We start from the raw sequence: 18,917 nt of genomic DNA, 5'->3' as shown, positions 1-18,917 counted from the left end.
GCTGCGCTCCAGCCTTAATGACTAATTAGCGTCTCCAAGATTCCTGCTGCCTCTAATTGGATGTTTATACCAGGATTTAATTTTCATGACTAAACAAACACAATGTCCTACTATATTGGAACTGTAGAGGAAGGCTTTTTACACCACATACGATCACACAGTGTACACGAACACGCACACGCACGCACACACACACACACACAGATACCCCGACAGAAATAGACATGCTGAGTGAGAAATGTATAATTAATATTCACACCTCTTCATGGTGCAAGGACCATTACGGGTGACATTTAAATATTCTAACTGAAAATACTGCCATTGGCACCAGCGTAGCGGCAATTATTCCTGTTAAATTCCGTCGTACTGACAACACTTTCTGACCATTCAGGATCGTGGCCACCTGCACAATGACATGGATGTGCGATGACTCCTTCTTTTAACAGCAGAAGTGAAAGTGTTTCCATTGACATTAGTAACCTGTGTGATCTCTCAACTGTCATCACTGGTACAGCTGGACCTATGAGACATGCCAGATTGGCCCACAATGACATCATGCATTTCCCCTTTTTGCAGAGTGAACTGTGAATAGTTGGTCACTGAGGTTTCTCACCTTGCTTTTAAATGCTGATTGAATGCTGATTACATTAGGTTACCAGGATCATTCTTAAAGCCAGGCATCTCTCGCTAAACTACAGGTGGGGATCACCTCAGATACGCCCAGCAACAGCAGCCTGGAGCTCTATTGTTGCTAGGGAGATGTGCCTCTCAGATAAGAGCCTTTAACAGTGTGTGTGGACTGAACAGGGACCAATCAGATAGCCATGAATTCAGGAACAACAAGAAACAGCTCTTTTCTGCTCCAGCTCTGGCATTTTTCCCCACATTAAACCTTGACAGTCTTTCAACTGTTGCGCCCATATAATTTGTGTAGGTGCTTAGAATGTACAGCCATTGTCAAGACAAACTATGACATCAATATGGAGGCGTACAGTTACAATGGGCGTCTTAGCCATCTGAAATAATGTTCTCACCCTCTTAGGAAGCAGATTTCATTACTGTATATTCCCAGTGTGAGCCAACTCAAGGCTCAGAGGTCTAACTTATGGGTGACTTACAGTACAGCTTTAAGTAGGCTACACATTAAACAAACTTTCAAATGTATCATACATACATTGTTTTGAGAAACATGCCTACACAGAACCTTTTTCCAGAAGTGACACCTTTATGAAAGTTTCATCTTTTTATGTCAAACTTTTTGGGATTTATTAGCTGTTTTGCAAAAAGCCACACCCATATGCAAATTCACTGGCTTCCACATAAGTGTTGCAACTTAATTTATAAGAACTTTTCAAGATAATCCTGAGTAGATGTGGCATGCTAAGTTGTCATGCAAACTGGTCAAACTTTAGGCTATAGAAGGAAATGTTGTTTAAGCATTTCATCATTTATTCAAAATGGTGGAAAATTGACCTGGCACGCCTTTCATTCAAAGCCATATAGTGTTGTTAGGAATGACATCGATTGACTTTGGTCTCATGTCTCTAGACAAAACGGGGCAGGCCCTTTCAAAGTTACATATGTTCAATTGCACGCTATAGCGCCACCAAGTGGCCAACAGGTGCAAACATCACTATTCCAGTAAGTTAGTCAAACATACTTTCCCGAAATGAGTGAAATGTCAGACGATATAATAACACCTACAACTGTAATAAGGTTCCAGCACTTTATGCTTGGACCCCTAATAAGAGTTTGTACTCATGAATTAATCTTGCTCTTCTGAAGCCTAGCTGTGCTTCCGTGCAATAATGAATTCTTTCATGAACTGAAACTGGAGGGGGGGCTCACAGTCCGGTCCTAATATTGGCATTTGCCCAATTCCAGAGAGACTGCTACATCTGACAAGTGGAAGCAACATAACAGGTCATACAGGCAACAGCAGGGAAATTACATTACTCTCCCATGGCCACATATTTTAATAAGTGTTTGCCCAATATTGCAGCCTCATGCTAGTGCCGAGTGCCTTGCACAATTTGCCAAATCAAGCTGTATTAATTTAAGATGATTTAATATTCTGGTTTGTGCTAAACTGAAAATGAAGGAATTATAACCACATATAGGGTTCCACTTAGGCCCATTCTGCACCATCTGCTTCTGAAAAAAAGGTTTTCATTCCAGTCCGCAAAACAAAAGACTTTCAAACAAAATGTAAAAGGCCTCATAAGAGGATCACTCGCTTGGCTAGAGGGACTGTGACTGATCTGATTCCAAACAGATAACACACAAACGAGGACATGAAAGGTAAGGAACCCCCAGCAAGTTTAAACAAATTCTGCAAGCCTTTCAAAAAAGCACTTATATAAATCAAGTTTTTTTGATAGATATCATTTTTAATAAACAGATGTGTCTGGAAATACACTCAGAAAATACTGAAATGTAATTAAATTGACATTTTAACACTTTTTTTTAAGTATGTGGCATACTTTATTAGCAAAAGAAACTTCCAGAATGCATTAGACTTCAGGGACATATTTAAAAATACAGATGACACCAGTGTGTGTAGTAACAACAATCACATCTTGAACATTTAATACATCAGTATTTACAGAAAACAACAGAGTATTCCCATATTTACAGTTCAGTTAGGCTTACTACACGTGTAAGGGACAAGGGGCAGAAAAAGTTCAATCCTGGCAGTTCAGGATCACATACTTATAACAATGGTGTACAACCTTAAATACTTTCACCGGTCTATGTTCGGAAGAAGTTGTTCTATTTCTCTGTTCATTTTCTTCTTGACCTCTAGTTTATTTGCGTGTCCTCTATTTTGCCCTCCCAAGTCTTTGACCTGCCAGTGTCAGCCATGCATGCTCTACACTTCATTTCTTCCTATGTGTGTAACCAAAAACCGAACAAAATTCTAAATTTAAATTATGGAACTGTGATGCAGCAAACCAAAGTCACCCAGCAAAAGTAGAACATTGTTCTTTATTGGGAAAATTACAGGTGCTGAGTCACCAGGTTGATCATCTTCCTTTGACCTGCTCATCATGTTAAAAAAAAAAAAACTTTTGACTGATGGAAACTTTACTGTAATCAACTTTAGCCTTGTAAGTAGGCTAAATTGGCTGGCTCACAGACTGGCTTTCACATCAATGCACAAAAGCAACAAGAAGGTTCTGTACCTCTTCCAGTTCATTTCATCGCAATGAGTGACATTTTAAGAGAAAAAATAGGCAGCCAACCGTTTTGCGCAAAGCTCAATGCCAACAGGACCGGGCATCCGGCCTATGGTTAATAATGACCGCACGTGGTTGCAAAGTGGTAACTGTTGGTAGCTGCAGCACTCGGAGACGGCCATAGTGAAGTGCTCCACTCCGCAAAAGGAGGTGTGGACGTCACAGATGGATTCTGACGGCGCTCACAGCCACAGCACTGATGGTGAACTTACTGCACAGAAACAAATTTTACTAATGGCACACTCACAGCAGTACAGGGGATACACACAAAGCAAGCACAACACAACACAACACCCTGCTGGACATGGGCAGGCTGTACTACCAGCAGGCTTCCAGGATGTACTCACAGCCATCTTGGCAGGTTAGCATAATGCACGCAGTGCCCGAAACAGCTTGAGCCAGGTAGGCTGACATCGCCTGGGAAACGTGGGCCTTTCAGTCTCAAACAGAGATGAGACAGTCTTTCAGAGCTCGCTTTGGCAGAATTACGGGTTCACTGCCCCTGATGGGGGGGCACTCATGCACACAGGAATTTACACAGGCTGCTCAGCTGCAATTCTGACTGAAAGATTATCTGGAAAAATGCAGATTAATGAATCCAAAGAGAAAGGTAAGGAGCCCCTGACAGTCTTGGCTCATTCACACTCACTCACCCTCTAATATATTAATACATCAAGCACATCTGCAGGCAACTTTCTTTATTGTTACGTGGAAAACAACACTAATTTCCAGCAGACATTCCATTCCGTGTTTATACTGCAGCTACAGAAAACACTAGATTATGCAATTAGGCCTAACCGCTTGTTGTCATGGCAATGAAATGGTTTCTCCGGCTTGTAAAATCTGAAGTGTTAACACGTAAAGGGTGAAGGAGAAACAAGAAACATTATTTTGTACTTCCCATATAGGATAATTATAAAATATGAAAAGGCAAATAAATATAAGGAGCCCAGTCCATAGAGAATATTCTGGGGTTGATACAGAGACAAAAATGCTATAACTTGGGAACTATTGCTCTTTTCAACAAATAAAAGTATACCACACATTAGATATGCCACAAGGCTGTGAAGTAACACAGAACAAGTCTCTCCAACCCCTCACTGCAGGAACACAAATAGGAAAATACTAAACAAGATCATCAAAGTTCACATCACTACACACAGAATTTTCAAACACATAGTGTGCTACTGGGATGCTTTTGTTACTGGCCTACTTCCGTGCCGTGCTTTCAGACTCAGACACACAAGCACACCCATAGAGGGCTTCTGGGGATTGTCCCTCCCAGAGATGCACTCTGTGTGAAGGGAAGAAGGGGAAGGCCCCGGCTCACCTCTTCTCAGGGCTCTTTACTGCATCGCGGGTGGCGGCCTGTCTATTTTTAGCTCGCCGTTCCCACCATCGCACAGGCAATCAGTCAGCGAAGATCTCCCAACGTCAGGAGGTCATTAGAGAAAACTGCTGGTGGGAAGGAACGCGCTTCGGCGCTACCTTTCCGGCAACTTTGAGCAAATCTCACTCTCGACAATAAGGAAACTGCACAGTAAGATGAAACTGACTCTCTTGCACTCACTGTCCCCAAAATCCACCAAGGACAAACAGAATAGCCTACCACTTTGCGGAGTCTGCCATATTTGTTAGGGCGGTTATTGGACACAGATATTCCAGCTGGAAACGAGTAGCTCTATTCCAAACAGTCACCCTTGAAGGTTAAAGTACAGCTACACTGAAATTAAGTTTTTGTAGGATTCAAAGTTAAACACTATTGGCTTGAGAACATTCATAACATACAGTAGCCTACTTTGTTTCGTCAGTCAAGAATGGAACGGACCTCTCTTTGCCTACCATTAGGTAAATGTACCTATATAATTATTTTACTTCACAAGGAGCAGAATACATTTTTACTGGTGGGAGGTAATTTATTGCATTAAGCTTCTCAATGGACAAAATAGCTCATTGTAAACAGAAATGGATTTAAGGAAACACTCAAAAGGTGAAATTATTCAAGAATTCAGCAAATCTCCTTATTCATCTTTACAGAACATTTATTAAACCTCAGAGAGGTTAAACTATTTCACCACTGTTTGATAGAACAAGTCTACGTACAGTTAAAGCTCAACCTCTATGATACAAACGGGTTAAGGAGACTGTTAATTGTTAAGCTGCTTTCATTGAAAACAGACATTGCTGAAAAGTTAGTATCATTATGTATTGCCTGGAACACTTGGCACAGGCCCCGGAACTTTTAATAAAAGAATACAACAGTTTGTCCAGAGATGAAGAGGGCTGTAATCAGTAATAAAATTCTGGGTCAAAGTTTGGCTAGTTCAAAACTGCCAATAGTGGCTCCTGAACTGTGGATTAGGACCCAACTGTGGATCAAGAGTGGGGTTGAGAAGGATCATGATGCAAAAAATACTTAAAATGAATCAAACCAAATACTTTCGCAGCTAGGAACACATTGCACATTGAACTGTAAAATAAAAGTACAAAAGTACGCTAGTGGCACCTGGGTGAGGATATGTGTGTGTGTGAGCGTGTGTGTGTGAGCGTGTGTGTGGCAGCAGACTCTGCCCACTCTTGGCAATGAAGGCTGACAGGATAGCAAACTGCAAGTACTTTTCTGTAGTAGCATGGGATTTCCACAACTTACCAATGAATGAAAAAGACTCAACATCACTAGTATAATGTTTAGGGAACTGAGCTTGTAATTGTAAGGTCTATGTTGGATGTCCAGGTGGGGCACTGCACCAATGGACATGGTACTTAACCTCAGTTGCTTACGTAAATGTCTAGCTATATACAAAAGTATAAATGGACTGCATGTAAAAAGAATGCAAGCTGTGTTAGCTGCTCTGGATAAGGGCATCTGCTATGCTGAATGAGAAAAGTAAGCGATGCAGGGCTAGTGTGGGAGAGGAGTACTGTATGTGGTGGAGCTGGTAGACTTCTGCAGTGATAAAGCTCCGTCAGACCCTCCCTCGGCCCAAGGCAGGAAGTCCCAGCTGTGGAACGGAGCAGCCCACCCCCCCCCCACCGCTGGCATCGCATGGCTTCTTCCTCCCATTCGTCCATCCTCAGGGGTGTAAGGCCTCTGCAGGGGCAGCCATTTGGGCTCAATTGAGAGACCGTGCTCAGGGTCACACCTGTCTGAACACGCCGCTGAGCTCCCAGCCCCCTCTCCTCCGAAACGCGCGTGATGTCAGCCTCCGCCCCCTTCCGTTCTGCAGCTTGCCAGCTAAGCTCACGCGTTCACATGCGACGTTCAGCCAGAGGAGGACCCTTCATGCGCAGCTTGTGCAGGCAGACACAGTGGGACCACTAGCGCCTGTTAAAACATGCATTCCCTGCGAGCTGAAAGCCCTCCCACCCTGGGAAAAGGCAGGGCCAGTTATGCTCTGCCAGGCAGGACTGCTGGCTGCATGCGGTTGGCACTGCTCGGATTTGAAACTATGTGCCTGCGGCACCAATCCATTCACTGAAGTGCCCACAGAAAAGGAGGAACCAATCAGCAGATCCCGTTTGGCCCTAGGTTTTACTGACTTACATAAGGATACTTAAACCTGGAAAACAGACCCAAATCCAATAAACATTTGTCTTTAACTTTGTTCACAAATTCAAATTCACAGGCAAAGTCGACTGAGTCGGAACAGTGTTAACTCATTACAGGTAAGAAAGTGAAGATCTGAGCAACAGGCCAAGCTCAGAATCCTTCCAAGTAATATGTGGAAATGAGGGTAAGTAACTTATTTCTGTAAAAAGTGAATGGGTGCCCTTAGTGTTTCTCGAGGGAACTGTGATGTCCTTGTCCGTTACTCAAATTAGTTATTAAAATCATTAGAGCTACATTCAAACAACAGTACTGAAAGCAGTTATTCACAGATGTTATTCATAGAACACTCTGTATACTTTGTGTGACTGCAATCTGATAACTTGTGTTACCATTCTTTGTTCACGGGTTTTGATTGCAGTTTGAAATTTAACTGAAAATGAGACTGATTATTGCATTCAGCCGTTCCCCAATCATAAATCTGTCTCGGTGTGTGCTTCAGCACATCCAGTGAAATTCTCCCCCCACTGGGTAATTTGCCTGTATACAAACATTGATTTCAGCCTCAAATACAAGTGTGAAAAACTTGACCAAAGCTTGGAAACACTTTTTTCTGAGAACAGCCCCGTATGTCTTTATTGCCAGAACGGCCGTTCCTGCAGCGTAGAGCCACAGTGTGAATAAACATCACGCATCAACTTACATCACACGTCTGCTTAGAAAATCTGCGCAATGTAAAGCAATGATGAAAACACAATGAGGCACTGGAGAGAGAGAGAGAGAGAGAGAGAGAGAGAGAGAATCTGTGGAGGGCAGCGTGAGGCTCGCACACCCTTTCCTTACCTGGCTCCAATGATGTCTTTCTTTGCCAGATCGATGCCAGCAATAACCTTGACGCGGAGAATTCGGGATTCATCCTGCAACACAAAAGAGCGTCCCTCAATTAATACCCTGCAAAGGCTCTACAGATTCTTACACCCGGCAAACTGTATAAGCATAAAAAAATGAATGAATCAGCACCACTTCCATTCCTCGGCCAAGTGCATCCAATAAAGGAGAGATGAGGTCCATTTGGAGATAAAGCTCCCACGTTTATTGCACAACATGTATGCTGAGTTTTCACAATCTCATAGGGCTTGGCAAAGGAGATAAGAAGCACACCACAGCAACAGGCTCTTTATTTTTTTTCCCATAGTGCTTAAGGAAGCACATTTCCAGGACCTGTGACTATGCCTGTTACTCACTACCCATTAAGAAATTGCCAATTCATATTGCGTATACCATAGACATCCTGGACTCCGTAGTAATACCACGTCACTTAAATATTTTCTGCTTGAAGCCAGATTACAGCAAATTTTCTCAGTTGGCTGGTCGTTACTATTTGAGTCGTGTCAGAATGCTGCCCCAGCTCATTACCTGATAGCACTGATAACAAAAAGGCGACTTTCAGAATAAGCTTGGTCTCATACATGTAGGCATACGTGCCATGGCCTGAATAATTCACAGGGACATGAGCGCTAGCCAGCAGCAAGACTGACGAACGAGAATACAGTAGCTATAATCTATAAATAATACACAGGTAAAACTAACCTCCTGTATTCTACAGAAGTTTCCTGAAATATTGAAGCTTATTGGGCAATGTACAGAAGACCAAATTAGACCACCTGAATTTATGTTCAGATTATATGCATGTAGATAAGATCTGATTGCCGAGAAAGCAGATCATACTATACTGAGGATTAAATAAAATTTTATTGTTAAAACATAATAAATAGGGTTAATAATTTCCTGTTAAATAACTAAACCATTAGCCTATTTTCAGAATATCATAAACCTGAGTAATATCTGGTTCGACATACCAAACAACCAGCTTTATCAATTAGGATAAAAAGGGCCTGGCATTTAATTCCCTCGAGTTGAGTTTCAAATCTTTTTCAGGGACATAAAATGAAATCAAAGTTTAACCTAGATACTATGAATAATGTGTAGAAAGTAAAATATTGATTTTTTTTTGTTGTTGAAGGGCAAGCCTATGTGTCTTTTAACAGGGTGTCATAATGAGCATCTGACCTAAATTTCAGCACATATGGGCAAACGCACAGACTGCGTGCCATTGATCATAGTAGCAAAGTCACTGCCTTGAACAGCTGAATGATCAAGTCTAATTGGTTATATTTCCCATTCAGCCTGGTGAAGTTACTTTAAAGATTGCATAACTTGGGTTTGGACCCTATCTGACTGCACTAGGGTTGAAGTGCGTCAATGGCAAATAAATATAGAGATTGCACTACCTTTCTGGCTCTCTGTGCGGCAGAGTTGTTTAAAGTTTAATCTGCTAATCGACCTTTCCTTCCAACCACGCAAGTCTCTGCTCTCTGTCCAGGCCAGCACTATACAGCAATATTCATCCTTTCTGTCTAATAGGGGTCTGGTAAGCCATGTTTCATTGCCAACGGTTTGCCAGGCTATATCAACCTTGCAGAGGATTTTTAAAAAAAATTAAGATAGCTAGCACAAGATATAGCACAACTCCTCTTAGCACTTCCAGTGTGGTTAAATTCAGTGCTGAATGTCACAGCACTGTGAGTTTTTTGTTACAAAACCTCAGTTATGGGGGATTTCAGAAGAGAAACTCGAGACTGGAATATAATAGACCACATAGCTCATATGAGTTTAGAGTGGTCACATCAATGCCAATCCCCAATTCCAGTTCTGTTCCAGTAGGCCTACATTCTTTTATTGTGTGTGTGTGTGTGTGAGCACGCATCTGTCTGTCTGCAGATGCAAAGCACTTTGCCTCTGTCTGTGTAAGATACAGGTAGCAGCATGATGAAAAGTATTATTTTTATACATAGATGACAGGGCTGTCACTTTCTTTTTTACAAAAATGTGTTTGAGTTTTTGTAAAATCGGCAATGCTAGCTGATAATTTCCAGCTCCATATCTGTGTAGCTAATCATGTGATTTACCTCCCCAAGTTTCGTGATGTCTTTAAATAGGCTATGCTGTCTAGATTCAACACCACCACACAGTGGGGCCTACCCACGCACTTTTGGCCCATCCACACACTATGGGCCCATACACACACTATTAGCCACCCAGCAGCCACATGGTCTCATTTTTGCTTATAAGTGATGATAATGAGCTTTAACAAGGCACATATGCATTGGCTACTTCTCATTTCATACAGCATTTGACTGACCAGTCAGTAGGGATGACTTACTGTAGAACCTGGGTCTTCAACAGGGGGTCTGCAGAGACCTGGGGGGCCATAATGTAGGAGGTCCCTGGCCAGACTTGATATGCAATGACTACGTTATATACATTTAGGAAAATACTTAATACAAAATATAAAACCATTTTTTAAATATAACCCTTTATAATGTATGAAGGCGGTCCCCTGGATCCCATTGATCCTGGGTTGCGGTCATGGATCAGAAAAGGTTGGAAACCCCTGACTTCAAAGATTCAACTATTTGCACACATGTACACTACTCCATTAGCCAGTCAGAGTCATGTAACAATTTCATGTACCCTAATGTTCATTGGACACCATAAAATAGCTACTTCTAATATTGACAGTGCAGTTGGAGTACAGAGTATGTGATTTTCAGGGACAACTGGGACTGTATACAGTTTCCATATACTGTAAAAAGTGCTATACAAATAAAATTGAATTGAATTGTAAATAGGCTATGTTTAGTTTTTTTCACTAAGATGCAAGTTCAATTGCAATTATCAGCAGACGGTAGCACTCATGGTACTGTCATACAGGGTGTAATATTTGCCAATACATGTGTAAAGAGCCCTGACAAAGGACACTGTGAAAACAAATCAATGGCTTTGCATGGAAGGTAATATTTACACAGTATGCATAACAGCTGACTACAGCTTGCACTGCTCACTAATTAAAAGAAGTAGAGTCAACTGAGCGGTACTTAGGACAGACTGAGCCTGTCTCCCTGTTCCTCTTACAAGTCTCAAACCCTCCAGCTGCTATGCAAAGAATGCACAATCGAGTCCTTTTTCCCTAATCACTCCCAAGGCTCAGCACTGCTACCAGTTTCTGTGGTTACGGGGTTTGGACACAGACTCAAGAGGCTGTTCTGGAACTCCACAAGGGTATATCCTTACATTTACATCCATCCCAATGGCCTGAATACTGCTTCTTTGGCTTCAATCAGTAAAGCACTCAATAACTTACTGTGCTGCATTTTCTTACTAGTGAACAATCATTTACATTTTGTTAATGACAATGAGGCCAGTTTCTGAATATAACAAGGAAAAAATAAGGAAACCATTAACATTAGAACATCACTATAAAAGACATATTTGCAGGTATAGGTGTCTCGTTTTGTTTCAAACATAAACTAGACTTCAGTCCCTTCTGAAGTAGAACACCTTACCACCTTCCATCTGAATAATGCATCAACGGTCTGATCTTTACATTTAGACTACAAGCTCAGAAGGACCAATCATCATTAAGTTATGACCAGGGCTTGGACAAGATCCAACACATTTCCAGTTTTTTCTGATACAATACACAAAGAAAAATGTTCAGTGCTAAATCAACCCTTACAGAGTGCATATGTTCCCTACTGGACTCATACGTACTCTGTTAGAGATTAATTAACACTGAACGTTTGACTGTGCAGAGTTAATTTATGAACCCATTCACAACAATGAAGAGAACAGAGCACTGTTCCTGGAGATTTACCGTCCTGGAGGTATTCACTCCAGCCCTAACAAAGCACATCTCATTCAACAGCTGAAGCTCTCCTTGAGCAGCTAATTAGTATAATCAGGCATGCCAAATTAGGGTTGAAATGAAAGCCAACAGGACGGTAAATCTCCAGGAACAGGGTTGGGCAGCCCTGCACTAAGTGTTACTTTGGTGAAACTCAAGGCGAACACAGCAGGTACAGTACAAAGGTGTACAAATACAGTACAGTACAGTACAAATATCAACTACCACGCCACTGTGAGGACTGGATATAAAACACAGCATGCGGAAAGACAGGCACAGAACCACGCACGTTGCAGAATAATTTGCAAAACACCAGTTTTTCCCAAGTAAAATACTGCCACACAAGCATATTGGATGACAGCCAATTGTCTTCGGACTGTGACATAGCCTAATATTGCATTTTTGCCCATTTCTATTACAATTAGCCTAACTACTGTAACTGGCTGCCATACAGATCAAATGTATTAGCTAGATTTTTTTTAACCAGAGATGCAAAGACCAATGTCTACTTACCTTGCTACTCAAAAAAGCAAATACAGCTAGCTACTTATCTAGCAATACAGAATGCATTAGGCCTAACTGTAATATTTTGCCTACCGATTTCTCCTTACACATTAATTAGCCTAAAATTTGCTGCACACATAAAGATATTATTTTCATAATACACTAAACATGCTTGTAAGCTCTACTGAAATGTTTCCTTTTATTTCTTTATTCCTTCCACATTCTATGAATAACGTTAATACCCTGTAAAGGTAGCCTACTGTAATTTCCAAGGTAGGCTACTTCATTTCCAAGCTTTTACATGTTCTTTTATACATTCTTTGAACCTAGTACTCAAATTAAGCAATGAATGCACACTTGACACACACTGCCCACATATGTGAAAAGTCAGATTTTTTTGGAAGCATGCAAGCATGTCTATTTTCAGCATCAAGCACATAACCGCTCCAAGAGAGACAGGTATGAAGTAGAATTTATTTTTAAAGACGAGTTGAATAAACATAATCATTTTAAATATGATTTCTATCAATTTTTCACAAATACAGTTTAAATCAAAACCCTGTTAATAGGGTCAAGACTGATGCCAAATCGTCTTGAATGCAAACTAAAATCATTATTAATGACAGTTTCTCAAAAAAATATATGGATGTGCGGGCGACATAGCTCAGGAGGTAAGACCGATTGTCTGGCAGTCGGAGGGTTGCCGGTTCAAACCCCACCCTGGGCATGTCGAAGTGTCCTTGAGCAAGACACCTAACCCCTAACTGCTCTGGCGAATGAGAGGCATCAATTGTAAAGCGCTTTGGATAAAAGCGCTATATAAATGCAGTCCATTTACCATTTATAAATGCAGTCCATTTAGCCTATGTGCTGCGTGTCTTTAATGTAGCATGCTTAGTAGCTTTGATGGTGGATGGGTCACCTGGGGATGTTGTGGGTAGGACAGTCCACAATTCAAAGAACAAATAGAACAACGCATCTTTCTGCTTTTTATATTGGGTTGCAAAATTTATATTAGTGTGTCTCTTAGAGACATCAGTGAGAACATGGATCAGTTTGCTGAATGAACTTACGGTGATCATTTTATTTCTTTCCCTGGTGATTTGCAGTTACAGTACAATACATGAAGAAAGTACATAAATATTTGGGCTATATTAAGAAATTAAGAATTCTATTTATAATATTTCGAGAGGAGTGAGGGGGGAGTAGGGAAGAAGACCCTCATTTTAGGCAGGTTGTGTATTATCAGGTGAATACGGCACAATGCGAACGAGGCGATAAACTTTACCTGCTGTCACCTATTAACAGCAGTGGCCCCGTTTTCACAGACTGGCTGGGCAGGTTTCTTGCCCGTCACATGCCTGTGCAGAGATTCTCTGTCTCTGTCCTAGTAGTCTGTTGCCATAGAAAGCTCTTGGTGAGGTCATTTGTTGCCATCTCTACTGTGTCTTTGTCTGCTACATTTAGCCCAGCTTTTCCCTAACTCCCTACTCTGGTTTTTCATTCTCTCTTCTACCAATGGGATGCCTTCTGAGCCTGCTGCCTGCCCACCTGCCCACCGTTCTGCCCCACCCACCCCAGGAAGGCCGCATCCAGATGCTTCATACAGCCAGTCCTGGCCTGATTGGACAGACTGAAAACTCACTTGACCGCATTTGTCCGTCTGAACTCCCGCCCTGAGGCGAGCCAGGGTGGACGGGTTCGCCCCGCTGAACCTGGCTTCTCCCAAGGCTTAGTCCCAGGTGCCCGACAGGGAGTTTTTCTGCACCACTGCCTCCTTTGGGGGGGCTTGAGGGGGGGGGCAGTTCAGGGAATAATGCAAAGCAGTCTGAGATATTTCTTAGCAAAATGTGCTACATAGCCTAATTCTAATAATACAATGAAGCTAATTGTAGCATGCCACAAGTAATTTGATCCCATAGCATCACTTGGACTGTGCATATCACATCATGTCCGAGACATTTTTGTGTAAAAAGATGCTTTTAAAATAAGCACCTGATATGCACTCCAGAAATGGCACACTAACAGTCTGGATTGTTTTGAAATAATAATAATAATATTTAAATATGTCAGCATACCAGTATTACAGTATTATCAGATACCAGCCCAGCTCTGTATTGTGCTATAGATTTTCTTTGGAAATGAAGGCTACAGTCTTTCAGGAACGCAGGTGCCCACACCAGTTCAGCTGAGTGCAACATGCACTGCCTACATGGCTATGACCTGCTTGTTAATCATACACTGTAATAAGCATAGCAAATGCTGAACAAGCTTCAACCTTTCCCCCCAAAAGCTTTGTGACAATGTCAGAAATTTCACACTTTGGACACCAACAAAATGCAGCTTAGATTTGTCGCAAAACAAAAGCCGGGTTCAGAGAAAGAGGGGGAAAAAAACCTTTTTAACTCTTGACGCCCTTTTTCATTCCACATTTTGGAATTCCGGAACACACTTGTAAGCCTGTTCCAATACTGCTAAATCCTCCAAGCCTCCAATTCTACAGAGTGCATACAGGCACATGTGTCTAGCAGCCACTGCTAGCACTCAGCAGTCCGCGAGCTACACTGCACTGTCTTTCCAGTATCTGCTGCACACAGGTAGACTGCACCCACAACCAAAAAGTCAAGCAGAACAGCCACTAATGAGGGTTCAGGATTCAAGACTATAGAGGGCATCAGTACCAAGAATCAACAATTTAACTAGGTTACCACCAGAGACCCCGCCCCCTCTTTTTCATGACATGAATGGCTTCTCAGCTGTGTTCTTCGTTAATGGATTTAGATTGAGAAAAAACATTCAAGAACTGGCTGAACAAAAGTTTCGGCAAGGAAACATCTTGGAAAAAGGGCAGCATGCACATTCAACCTACAACCTATCATTAGGGATATAAGAGCCTACCACACAAAAAAATGACATGGTTGTGTCATCATACCAGGAGTGAGAAAAGGGCCGTGTCAACGCTGTGAGCAAACTCTAGCAGAACTATGTGCGCAGATTCACAATCAGTTCTGTTCTTCTTTTAATGCACACTCCCACACAGCATTGATCATGACCCTTAATACCAGCTATGTCACTTGGCGGTAACAGCACACACACGCTTTTATAACCTGTCCTCCTCAGTCTGTGACAGCAGAAATAAAATGACATTTCTAGATGTTTCCAAAGGATTCCTCATCAGGTCAGGATTAAAGGCCATGTTTCCTGTTGCCTCAGTCAGACAGTTTTGGCAGAACTAAACCAGCAAACACCTGTGAATGATTCTTCTATACAAATTCAACTGGCCTCACAATAATTTAAATATAAAGTTCAAGAGTGCCTCACCCTTCCTACATCCTTGTTGGTACAAAAGACGTTTGTAATATGGAATATGAGAGAATGGAACAGTTTGCACCTTCCCAGATTCTACATTTAAGCACATGTGGATTATCATATTTGTACATAGGGGGGAAGCCTGCTGAAATACGTGCCAAAAACTCTGCAATGCACTGCCTTAAATGATCCTCTTCCCCAATAAGCAATCTGCAATAACTGTAACACTAAGAGTGACCCACAGGCTAACTTGTTGTTCTAATACAGCAGCCTGTATAGGACTAACAAAATTATTCCATACTGAATTTTAAAAATTGTTCTGTTCTTAATAGAGTTAAAAGGCCACTAATGTAATTGGATAAGAGATTAACTTCGAAATCCTGTTTACTTCTAGATCTAGAATACATACTATTTTTAAGTTAACTGGCACACAGTGGTCAAGGACTGTTGCTAGCCAAGGCCGGCACTGTTGCTCAAATAACTCAGGTGGATGCAATTATGTTCTCTTTTATTGTTAGTCACTCTAGATAAGAGCATCTGCTAGAAGAATGCAATGCATTGTAATGTAATCTCTAGAAAGCTAGCAAGCCATTTTATGTAATGTATCCATTCACAGTACAAGACAAAACCTCTAATGTCATTAACAATACTAAATTCACCCAAATTGGTATTGTCATCCTGGCCAATTCATGGATTCAATGTCCTTACTTAAGATCTATTAGTGTTGCCATTTTGATCTAATGTTTTGTTGGTCAACTGAGCACTTTGTGATCCAAGAGAAATGCCAATTAAGTTAAATTAAATTATCCTCAGAAGATGGAGAGATGAAGAGCGGTTTCTCTCTGAAAGGTCTACCCAAGCTTCAGTAAACCATATTCCTCTTACGAATTCCCAGATGCAAAATCATTTCTACTTCCTTCCTTGCAATAAGTACCGTAAAACAAAGATTACAGTGAACTGCTTAGAAGGGTCGCAGGCTGGTCTGTTAATTGCAGAACATGACCGCATTTAGTTTGTCAACAACGCAGAATTTCACAATACAAATAAAAAAACAAAAATATTTGGCTGTATCATTGACATAACAATTGTCAGGCATTCGATAACTATTTTTTTCATTAACCATGCTGAAACAGACGCAAGACACAAAAAGTCTATGTTGTTTGCAGTTTCCACCCGGGCAATCCTTCGTTCGTTGCCACATCCCCACCCACCGCTGCAGCAGACTCAATGCAATATATTTTCGATTAAACAGTCGGGAAAGCGGAGCCTTTCATTAGATGGTACAGCGCAGCATAATGGGCGAACCATGATCAGAACACATATTCCACTGGTCAGTAAAAAGTCGTATGTCAACCAAGGAGTATTTCAGCATAACTAGCACAATAAAAACAACGGTTATAAACCCTAGGATCGACCGGTCAACTAACGGCGCATATTCGTCAAGTGGGACGTTTAGACACAGGACGACGAAGCGGAAAAAATAAACAGTGAGAAATACGAGCAGAAATTGACTGTCAATAAATTTTAAAAAAAACGATTGCTAGTTCACTATAACTTGATGGTATATAAAACACAATCTACAATATTTCAACACAATCACTGTTGCTTTCCAGTTCCAAGTCCTATACTGAACTCATAAAGCCGTTTGCAACTACGGATACAGTTTAATAACTAGCTGTAGTCACAATTCTAATTATTTTGATCAGTGAGCTGGCTGAATAGTCAGATATTTCTGAGTTAATCGCCAACGAGCTATTCAGCTATATCTACAGCCTGCCACTCCATCCAACCATAACGGCATACATTCCGCCAGATGAAGGCTACTCCCGAATTCCCTCAGGGCTAGTGTAAACGATAAACAAGTTTTCTTTAAAAATACTCAGTGAGGTCATTTTAAATAGAAGTTAAGAAATTAGATAATATTACACTGAATTACAGCCATATTTACAAACACATGATTAGTTTAGGACATAGCTATATCTACCGTTTTCTACCTTCCGTGGGAGAACAGACTATGCCATGCCAAAGCTAAGACAACAAAACATGCTGGGTAGCTAACGTTAGTTTACTAGTATTGCCTATTGGCCTCCAGTGTGACAGTTGAGTAAAACATGTCAGGTAACAGACATCTAAATAACTTTAATTTATAGTCTGTGTCCACGCATCATGGAATGACCTGACATTATGCACTTACTTCATCTTCAGAAAGTCCATAGATGGGCTCGAAATTCGTAGCCATATAGCCAAATGAAAATGTACTAGCCGCTTAGCTAGCTAGCTAGAACAATAGCGAAGTGCCCCCTCCTCCTCCTCAATGAGCGTTGCGTTTCACAGCCAAAAAAAATCCTTTTTCTGACAGGTTAATATAGTTCCAGTAATCCACCTCGGAGTGGTAGCTTTAGCTATCTATCCAGCCGTAACATCGACACTAACACTATTTCGTGTTTAGCTAGTAACGCTAGCCCTTCCAATTAGCTTCACAGTTCGTGCTGATCCGAAGCTCTCATCCAAGAAGCGCTGTATCACATTCACTTCCTCTCACCCAAACACTCCCAGTCCTGAGTGAAAACTAATTAAACCAACCACAAGGTTTTGGAAAATTCCAAGAGCACAAAGTAGCCAATAACATCTGCGCGAAGGCGTAAGCACTGTAACAACTCCCAAGCTGTCGAAAACCTACGGTCCTCAGAATATTGCCCTGGCTCAGACCGTTGAAATGTTCTGCGATGTTGCAGCGTCCTCTTCAGTAACTCATAACAAAGATACTCTTGTTTTTCATGAACACAATGACACTTTGTAATTGACAATCAGCCCTTAAGAAAATGTAGATTTCTGATAGGAGCGTAACACTGAAGGAAATCATTTTGATATTGACATGGAATGGGTTTCAGATTAACACACAAACCTCTTAAATATATAAAGTTGACTGACTTATAAAATAAACAAACCAAGTCCTCCTTCATAATTCAATTCAATTTGGATTGTATTCTATGTATAAAAAGTGCAACCTGATCGTGCATCCACATTGAAAATCTATCTCACTAATAGTTTTTCATAGTCAGCACTTGGTGCCTGCATTGTTATTTGATATACCAACGAAGGGGGCCTCTGGTTAGTTTATTTAGTATTTACTGTATGCTTTGTCTGACAACAGGGGAAGCTCAATTTTTATTAGTGCGTTGCATAACTACTTAAAATGAAAATCAAGTGTATAGGATTTCTGTGACAATAATGTAGCATCAGTACCAATATAAATAATTTTAAATGGCTAAACGAAAATGTACTGTGGCCATGAATTGTAGCAGTTCTTTTTGCCATATCTACCTCTGTTTTATGTTTAATGCTCACATTCCATCCATTACATTTTTAAAATGTTTGTTTGTGTACTGATTGATACCATTTTGTTATAACATAATTAACCATTCATTCTTTTATTCATTCATTTGGTTAATTTATTTGTCTATGTTTCACTTTTTTATGTTATATTGTTTAGATATGTCCTGGGATTACAAAGTTAATTCTTCTACAGTAGCCTACATTGGATGCTCTAGCATATGTGCAACAAGAACAT

The 18,917-nt window shown here is 41.0% G+C and overlaps 1 protein-coding gene across 5 annotated transcripts in view; it reads right to left on the bottom strand.

The window, feature by feature from the left end:
- nedd4l (NEDD4 like E3 ubiquitin protein ligase) overlaps positions 1–18,043 on the bottom strand; it is a 64,708-nt gene extending 46,665 nt beyond the window's left edge. For 3 of the 5 annotated variants that reach the window (XM_035390301.1, XM_035390304.1, XM_035390303.1), the window contains exons 1-2: positions 17,541–18,043; positions 7,630–7,703 (exon numbers count right to left, since the gene is read on the bottom strand). In XM_035390301.1, coding sequence (XP_035246192.1) covers positions 7,630–7,703; positions 17,541–17,585 — 119 coding nt within the window. In that variant the 5' untranslated portion in view covers positions 17,586–18,043. The remainder of the gene's footprint in view (positions 1–7,629; positions 7,704–17,540) is intronic. The other 2 variants (XM_035390305.1, XM_035390306.1) reach the window with 1 other exon arrangement.
- Between the last annotated feature and the right edge of the window lie 874 nt (positions 18,044–18,917).

Source organism: Anguilla anguilla, chromosome 14 (assembly GCF_013347855.1).
Source record: "Anguilla anguilla isolate fAngAng1 chromosome 14, fAngAng1.pri, whole genome shotgun sequence".
Classification (NCBI taxonomy): Eukaryota; Metazoa; Chordata; class Actinopteri; order Anguilliformes; family Anguillidae; genus Anguilla; species Anguilla anguilla.
This window is presented reverse-complemented; position numbering and strand designations above follow the sequence as displayed.